We start from the raw sequence: 9320 nt of genomic DNA, 5'->3' as shown, positions 1-9320 counted from the left end.
ACCGGATCTCTGTATTAGGGAAAGCTTACTCTTTAGTTAACCTGATCGTTGGTTCACGCCGCGAAGGGGTGGAGTGTGTGGGAACTGCTGAGTCACGACCTGAACCTCTGATTGATCACCTGAGGTGAGCCATGAGCCAGCCCTGGGAGCACAGGTGAAGGCAATTCACCTGGCTGCACCTCTCCTGGACCCCACTTAAGAGCTGTCTGCCAGTAGAGAAGGATCTGTTCTGGAGATCCCTCTTCTCGAGTTTTACAACGTGCTCAGGAGGTGGGTAAGCTTTCTGTCTATTCTCTTTTTGTTATTATAATCTTTTTTGCCAAACTCTCTTGTTTCTTTCATAATTATAACATCTTTGTATTTGTTGACTCTTCAGTGGGAAAATGTTCTGGGCCGTTTTGCTGGGCCAAAATGGCACCTTAGCTTTCTGCAGGTTATGACAGCCAGTAAGGCCACACAATATGCAGAGCCTGCCTCCACCCCCCGTTCCAGAAAACTTCCGGCTCTGAGTGCATCTCAGTCCAAAAGCTTAACATTTACTGTTTTACAGCACTGCAGTTGTGCTAGGTATGACAGTGCTTAATCAACAGTTAAAATACACTGACTTGGGTAGTTCTGGTAAATCATGGTTTCCCTGAAGAAGTCTGTGAAGGCCTAGGATGTGTCCTCCTTCTTAGGGACGAAGTGGCAGAAGGTAGCTTATTTGATGCCTTTTCAGTGAGAATGCTTTGGAATATCTTGAGTTTCTGGGAATCTGATAATGATTCTTGTTTAAAAAAATAAAAATAAAAAGTAAATGGGATTGTACTTTACTAAAGCAGTATGCAAGCTGTGAGGAGATTTTCTGAAATTGGCTTGTTCTGGAAACTTTTGACCTGTCATTTTAATCAGTGAAAGCATAATTGTCCCCAGATTTTCCATGCTTTATTTTCCCTGAACTTGCTGAGGTTTGCACTGGATGTCAGGCCTGGGAGACTTAGACTTTTTTTGTCTGAAGCTTGTATTGTACTTTGTTCTTTTCCAGGTTTTTTGAGAACTGCAAGAGGAATTTTTCTGCTTTAGAATATGTACTTTTCTCCCATGTTCTATGTTTGTGTATTTATGGTGCATTTATTCACTGAATGGAAACTTTCCAGAACTCTCCGGGAATATGCAGTTTGTCCACTGTTTCTGGATTTCCAGTAGCATTCTCAGTGAAGTTCTTTATACCTTTCTCTAGACATCTGAGATGGATAATATATTGGTGGACAAGCAATTTACAGTAACCTCTTATGACACTTTTTTTTTTTTTTATAGCTTTCTGAATCGTAAGTGACATGCTGGTGAAGCTGAACAGCTGATCTCCAGATACTGTTATAGTATTAACCATGGCATCTGAGGCTGTTCAGAGTTTTCTTCAGCCGCTCTCTTCTTGGTTGTCTCAAATATACGAAGCTATCCAACAAGCAGGAGACTCCATATCTGCTTCACTGCTGAATTTGAGTGGAGTCGGTCGTGAGTCAGAAGAAGATAGAAACCGGGGCTTGGAAGGCAGTGGAGTAGCTTATGAGGATTATTCTGTGGAATCAGAAGATGAAAGACGCATAGACCTGTGGGATGAGGAGTACACGTGCCCTAGAGAAGATGGTCACATTGCAGGTCATGATCTTGCTTCAAAGGCCCTCCCCTGTGGTTCTGACATGAGTCTGCAGAGGCAAAAATGGGTTAAAAATACCACCAGCTTACCCCAGCAATGTACTGAAAGGACTGGGCCTTTGGCTGCCGATGGATCACATTGGATGAACGAAGATCTGCAGCCACTTCCTACTATCTCTGAAGATGAAAGTGAGCGCTCTGTGAGGATGAGAGGTCATGATTACAGCATCAGCGTGGGTAGCTCTTTAGAAATTAATAAAGACAAGGCAAGTTTTGCAGGTAAGCAGCCAGCAGACACCTAGATTTCTCATCTCTGGTATTGATTTGATGTAGTAGCATATCTGCTCGTTTTGTTCAGTGTAGTCTTTGTTTCTCACCATGAAATAAAACTGCATTGAAAATCCCAGAGAAAAGTCTAACCTTTCCCTCTTCTCTTCCCAGTTCTTTTCTTATTCATGAAACTGATCTAATTGAAATTAGTGGAAATTTTCAGAATTAAATGCTGTATATTAGATACCAATCAGAGCCTATTGCAGCAGCACAGAGTGTTTTTCTATGCTCACCGTGTTTTGTTTCGGGTAACAGGATCTTTTGAAGGAGTGTTTAGCCTTAAGCCTTTGCTTTGAGGACCATCTGCCTTTTCATCATTGCTATTAAAGATATATGTTTAATCTTAAGCCTTGTTTCTTGTGCCAGGAACCTCAAGATGTTACTGTGCCATGTGCTGCGAAATGCTCTACTAAAAAGCCAGTCATATCTCATGATCTTAGGGATGAAAGGCTCCCAAATCATTTTTCCTCTCTCCCACCACCACCACAGACTTTTTGATTTAAAGTGAAAAGGACAGCAGTCAGGAGATTATGGGATGGGTAAATCAGTTTGGTGTTTTCAGTTTTAATGATCAGAAGTCATAATTAGGTCTAATTAAATGACATGAACAGCTTCTCAAGTACTTACGTTCAGGGCTGAATCACAGCCACTGGACTTTTATTCTAGTTACTACTGTAGATGTGGGTAGAGGTTGCCTGGTTCACAGAAAACAAATGGGGGTGTGTGTTCCAACCAAATGTTTGAAATAGGAAGTTGAAGCTATTAAAATGTTTGCTTTAAAATGGTCAAGAGCTTTTCATCAGGAGTTCTTTCACCAAGAACCTTTCTACTTCTAGGGAAGTGTTATATGCATTTAGCCTTTTTGGTGTAGGCTGTCGAAGTTTAGGCTTTCTGGTTTTGCTTTTGATAGGAATATCAGGCTAAAGGTATAAGCTCTGACTGCATTCTTTGGATGTTAAAATTAGCTCCTTTCTTTATTACTGTTCTTACACTGTCATGGCCAGGGTATAAGATGATGAAGGGACTGGACTAGCTTTCCTAGAAGGAGAGACTGAGATCTGAGACTGTTCAGATGGAAATGAGGAGGCTTGGGGGGGGGGGGGGAGGAGAGAGGGGGAAATCTCATCAATGTCTGTAAATACTGGAAAGGAAGGTATGGAGCCAGTCTCTTGTCAGTGGTGCCAAGTGCCAGGACAAGCATGTTCCAAATGAATGAGCACAGTTTATTTGGAAAAGCACCCTGGAGATTCTCTACCCTCTGGTTCCCCAGGCTTTTCCTATACATTGTCTGTGCAATATCCTTCCCTGGAGGTTTGTTCACAAACACCAAGTCGAAGCCAAAGGGATGAGTTTAGTGAGTGTTTGGATCTAGTGTCCAGAGCACAGGTGCACTGGAGCAGGCTAAGCATGTGCAACCCTGATTGCTGCAGGACCTTTCAGAGAAGTACCCCAACAGAGGCTGCCAGAGCCATTCAGAGCTATTCAGAGCAGGCTGGGGAGCAGTACGTGCCAGATGTGTTCTGATGGTGACCACCAGGTCTTTCTCCTATCTCTGGACCCATACCTATGTTCACAGAGGATGGGAGAAAAGATCATGAACTCTGAGAGCTGAGAGCCAAGAATGGGCTGCTGTCACTGTCAAAGCAGTTTTTCACTTGCGGTCTTATCTTTGGGGACATCTGAAAAGCAGGGTTCTTAAAAGCATGCAGATGGATGAGATGGGCTCACAGTAGAGAGACACTCAGGTACTGGAGTAACCTGGCACAGCAGCTGAAGAGAATTGCTGTCAACCTTTTCCCAGTCGAGAGCAGGTGCTGATGACCAAGTTGCTGTTGCTGGGCTCTTGTTTATTACCTATTAGCTTTCCTTCTTAGTAGGCTGTCTGGAGCTGCTGTGGAGTAGGAGGCTGTCTTTATAGAGCTTGCCAGCGCCTACACTGATGCAGCCTGGAGCTCTCTGCTTCCACATGAAGCGCTTCAGAAGGCATTGCACAGCTTTTTACGCCACGGGAAATGTCACTGTAAATGCTCAGAAGTGGTCTTTTATCTCTTTATCTCTGCACTGCACTGTACAGAGGGCCATCCAGTGCCCTCAAGACATGACAGTCATGAAGTTGGCTGCTTGAGGGCTGGGACCTGGTGCCTTTTTTTCCTCAAAGCTATCCAAGTTGTATAATAAGAGAGAAGGTGCTGAAATGTGATATGAAAATATCTTCCACAACACACACACATGCTCTTTGTATTTCATGTATTTATTTGTATTTCCTTTTTTTTTTCCTTTAGATTCATTCTCTAACATCAAGAGTATGAACTCTTGTGATGGTAACCTAGACATGCAGAGAGCCTGTAATACCCTGAGAACTTAAAATTTCAGTCGTGCATTAAAATGATCAGGAGATGTTTGAGGTAGCCTTATTTCTGTTAGCTTTGTTATCTAACCCTAAGTGACAATGTAAGTGAGCATATGGACTTGCTGACATTCAGCAAAGGCATTCAGTAGCATCAGTATTAGCTTTGAGCATTTTTCCTTGCATTTGGCATATTTTCATCATTTCTCCAAAATGCGTGTTTCCTGTTTATCCTTATATTCTTTCAGAACATTGCATCTTGACTTTATTTCACTTAATGTACCGTATTTCTCTTCACAATAGAATATTTTAAAGCTAAATTGGCACAAAACAGTTGCAATGCTGAATGCTTTTTGTTGCCATGGAAATATTCCTGGGCACTTACTGACGACCTGGTTGCCAATAGTAATGTAACAGAGAAAATAGATATGCTTCATTTAGCAGCCACTGGTGATTAAAGAGCCACAGAAACCTGTTACAAGGTCATTCCAATATATAGCTTATTAGGTTTAAGAGAAGAGAAAAATCACGCCCCAGAGGAGAATAATTTTCTTTTCTTAAAAAAAAAAAAAGAAAGAAAAAAAGATTCAAAACAAAATCCAGTTGTTCACTGCTCTTAAACTTAAAGCGTGCTTCTGAGACAAAATAAAATTGCAGTTAAAAACCATCATTACCCCATTTTCTTTTTATCAAATATGTTTTTGATTGCATTTTTGCCTCCTAAAGAAAAGTGTCCTAGCTCCATTAGTAGCTTTTCTGAGGCCTCAAAGCAGCAAACACATTACTGAAAATCATTTTTAGGCTTAGGGATCTAATATATAATTTGAGCAGTGAGGTTCTGGCGTCTGTAAATCAAATGTCTGATAGATCATAGAATTACTGAGGTTGGAAACGACCATCCATTCTAACTGTCCACCTATCAACAATATTTCCTGCTGAACTGTGTCCCTCTGCACAACTTCTAAACCTTTGTTGCACGCAGTGCTGACACTGAGGCGTGCTAATCAGCAGGGTGCTGCTTTGGCTGCTGCTGAGTCCCAGTCTGTACTTCAGTGATGCTAGTAATGTTGTGCCAAGTTGAAAAACAAATGCAGGGATAAGCTTTTCACTTGAGATCCTTTTGAGCCACAATTTAAAAATGAATGAAGTTGCTCAGTAGCGCAAGCTGCTTGGTGTAAGAGGTTAGCAATGGGTATGCAGTCCCTTCCATGCATGCAGATCCCTGCTGCCCTTCACAGAGCATGTAATTGTAAATTACAGATTTTCAGTTTGTTGTAAATACAGAGGAACTTGCTCTTGCAGCTGCCTTGAGACCCTCCCTTGCTGTCTAACCTCAGTGTGTCGTCCATCTATGAACAGGTAGGGGAAGAGCTTTTGCATCCTCCTGTGTCTGAGATGCTATCAGCTGACTGGGGGTGGCTGCTGAGAGCGTGGCTGCCAAATCTATCATTGCACATTTGGCTTAAGAGTTGGAAAAAAAAACAGCAGAGCAATAAGGCACTTCTAAAAGTAGTACACTGCTAACGAAGGGGTAGAACAGATCTGTTTCTCAGCCTAGTTCTCTTATAGAAAGAGAAGTAATAATGAAAAAAGTGAGGAATAGCAATAAGCACACCGTAAATACAGTGATCTTAATCTGCTTCTTCCTCAGGGTCCATGTCCTTTGCAAAAGAAAAAGTTAGTGACCACTAAGATAGTGGTTCCAGCAACCACTGCTCTGGAAAGGCACGGGGAGAGACACGGCAGCAGAGCTGAGTCTTCTGAATCAAACGGATCTATTTTTGCACAGTGAGTTCTGTGACTGAAGAGTCTCCCGAGCTGTCTGACACTGTGTTCATAACACTAGTGTAATATATAGGTGAGCACTGTGCTTAAATGGCATGAAATCCATGGAGGTTTTTTCCATCAATTAGGCAATCTCAAAGCTAGCTAAAGTAAATTTTTTGACCTTAGAATGCTAGGAGGTTTGATGTCCTAATAGGAATGTTGTCTAGATGGCTAGATATCTCTCTTCAATGCATGTAAAGGGAGGCACACCTCTGAGGCTCTGGGAATTTTAAAACTAGAGAGCACTACTGCATTTACTTACCTTGGCCTCCAGCTTAACAGGGGTCATTGATTTTTGCCAGTAATTGCTGTAGTGGAAGAAATTATTCTTTCTGCTGTACGTGAACGCTCCTGACCTCAGTAAACGACCCTTCATACAGCCAGGAATTCCTAGGCAAGAAGTGAGTTTTCATTAGGTCCTGTAGTCCCATGTAGCAAAATAGACCCATAAGAAAAATATGTTGCTTGTGTGATAAATCAAACTTCGGTGTGAACCTGAATCTACAATAGATAGATGGCCTGTTTCCATTTTTGAAGATCCTAAGTGCTGATGTATTTTATTATCTGTCTGGCTATGGAGCCAGCCAGTGCTCCAGCCAGAATGTAGCCCTATAAAATCAGTGCCTGCACTCCAAGCAGGACATTTAAAGAGGCTACACTAAATTGACAGCAGCGCTAACACTGAGTGAGGGCAAGCAAAGGCACATAGTGGGCAAAAGCACTTCACAGAAAATACTCCTGGTTGCTCAAGTGGGAGAAAGCATAACGTGACTGGGGATATGCATCTGGGATCTGAAGGATATGATAAGAGTCCACAGCTTTCTGAAGTGAAGTGCAGACATGAGTTTGCATCAAATGCTTTCTCTATGTAAAACTCAGAATTGCTTAGAAAGTACTTGTGCACAGACTTTTGTCCTTGTGAAGCTGGCACCACGGTCCTTTCTGTATTTAAATTACTAATTTGCAGTTGTGTCTTTTAAAGGTTGAAATTTTGATGGCTTGGATTTTCACCAAGTTCCTTGTCTAGGAGGCAAGGCTTCCTCCTGTCCAGTTTCCTAACGGGCATGAGGGGTGTTACTCTCTTTCGGATTATCTGTCGTCTGTGCTTGCCATCCAGAAGGTTGCATAAGCTGTATGGGGAAAGGTTTATTTCAAAAGGAAGAAATAGATGTCGCCATTCAGCACAGTGGCAGAACAAATTGTGTGTGAGCGTGTGTGTTTGTGCATGTATTTTCTAATCCACTTTTGCTAAGTGGCATCCTCTTCCCACTCCCCATATGGCAGTTGCGACTCTGTCTTCCTCTGGGAAGGTTGTTTAGGGCTCAGGAGGCTTCTTTTGCCAATAAACAGGATCTTGGCAGCATCTGGGGAGTGCTGCCTCTCCTAGATACCCTGCCTCCTCACCTTCCATCTCCTACTACGGGTGAGGCAGGTGTGAATGATCTCACTGCGCTGTGCTGGAGGTTACATGCAGGCATACTAGCAGCACTCTGTGCAGAGCTCAAGCATAGTATTTCTGTGAGCTGATGCAAACAGTAGTACTTTCTGTCTCTTTACGTTTGCAGTCATTGCTAGTTTAGCCTGCTTCTGACAAGGCTGCTCATGCAAACCCACGATTGCAGGCAAATGCTTGCAGAAGTGAATGACCAGCAGTTAGGACTGCTGAACGCATGGATAATCCTTCTCTGTTTCTTCCTAGCCTCTCTATACTGCACTCATATGAAGTTGTGTGAGATAAATTCACCCTTCTAAAAGGTGAGCTGATGGTGGCCCTTGTCTTTTGCCAGAGATAGGGGTTTAGGTATGAGTATCTTTTTCACAGTTAATTTCAGGCTATTGTAATGACCTTTTGGTAGCAGGCATCATCTTGGGTGGCCTAGCAATTTCCTGAAACACAACCATAGTAACCAAAGGAAAAGACTGAAATGAAAGTAAAGGGGGCAGATTGAAGTCATGGAGGAAAAAATGTGCAGTTTTATAAGTGGCAAATGGGTATATTGTGCCAGTGGGGATCTTCTGGGTAATGAGGAAGATGTGGTTGAGCTGTACCTCTGCAGATGCTGTTTGCATGGTTCTCATGCAGTTACCTCTGATTTAGGGATGTTTTGTCAACAACAATTTGTAGAGCAATCATGAAAGACTTAGGTTGAATCTCCAACCAGTCCATAGCAAAGCCTGTAGAAAATCCTTTGAAGTAACTGATTTTTAGTCAGTGATGCTCTCATGCCTTTCGCTCTACACCAAAAAGTTCCCTGACACTCAGGCAAGCGTTTCCTATTTGGAACTTGGCATTGCTGCATGATGAAGCATCCCTGGAAGCACTGTACTGGGCGTGAGTGAGTAGCCACAAACAGTGTGCTCAGAGACAGTGAAGCCCATACAGTGCATACATAGCAGCTTAATCCACGTGGGAGTGTTCTCCAGCAAGTAGTCTGAGAGTTATGGTGCTGGAGAAAAGCCCCCCTGAGTTTGGATTAATGAGAGCACTGAGATTTGCTGAAACTCTGTGTCATAGGGTTGATTTTGGGGTCTTGACCTCTTACCTTAAGTAATACGCTGTAGCTATTAAGCCATTGGGCCCGGGAGTCATTTTGCAGTTGTCAGTAGCTAGCTGTTTTCTAATTGTCAGATATAAAGCTGTGGCTGAGATGTGCTGTCTTTCCTGGGTCACAAGTTATGCTACTTCCCATGCCTGGCTTCACGGGCACGCTGCTGTATGGTGCCTTGAATTGGCTCCTCACTTCACTTAATTGTTATGTGTGCCTTACTTATTGCTTTTAAATCAGGTGAGCCTTCCACAGATAGCCCAGAGAGATTATTGATGTCTCATCCCTGGAGATATACAAGGCCAGGTTAGATGGGACCCTGGGCAGTCTGTCCTAGTTCTTGATCTAGCAGCCGGCAGCCCAGCCTACGGCAGGGGGTTGGAATCTTGATGAACCTGGAGGTCTCTTTCAAGCCAAGCCATTTTATGATTCCACATGATGACTAAAGCTTAAGCAAGGAGAAACAGGGATAAAGAAGGAGGACAAGATTATCTGCTTTGGGTGACAGCGTTGGTTGCAAACGCATGAGAATTTTGTTACACCACATCCTCGCCTGCTGCTGCTACCCAGGGTTGTGATTTTTCCCAGGAAAATGAAGGTGTTACAACAGTGATACGGGGGGGGGGGGGGGGGGG

General features: G+C 43.0%; 1 protein-coding gene across 6 annotated transcripts in view; it reads left to right on the top strand.

Moving 5' to 3' along the window:
• SYT16 (synaptotagmin 16) overlaps nt 1-9320 on the top strand; it is a 58432-nt gene that overhangs the window by 17276 nt on the left and 31836 nt on the right. For 3 of the 6 annotated variants that reach the window (XM_042868054.1, XM_042868027.1, XM_042868035.1), the window contains exon 3: nt 1297-1914. In XM_042868054.1, coding sequence (XP_042723988.1) covers nt 1368-1914 — 547 coding nt within the window. In that variant the 5' untranslated portion in view covers nt 1297-1367. Of the gene's footprint in view, nt 1-6; nt 271-1296; nt 1915-5966; nt 6171-9320 lie in introns of those variants that run through there. The other 3 variants (XM_042868044.1, XM_042868063.1, XM_042868071.1) reach the window with 3 other exon arrangements.

Source organism: Lagopus leucura, unplaced genomic scaffold (genome assembly GCF_019238085.1).
Source record: "Lagopus leucura isolate 7727_CA_CO unplaced genomic scaffold, USGS_WTPT01 Super-Scaffold_1, whole genome shotgun sequence".
NCBI classification, from domain to species: Eukaryota; Metazoa; Chordata; class Aves; order Galliformes; family Phasianidae; genus Lagopus; species Lagopus leucura.
This window is presented reverse-complemented; position numbering and strand designations above follow the sequence as displayed.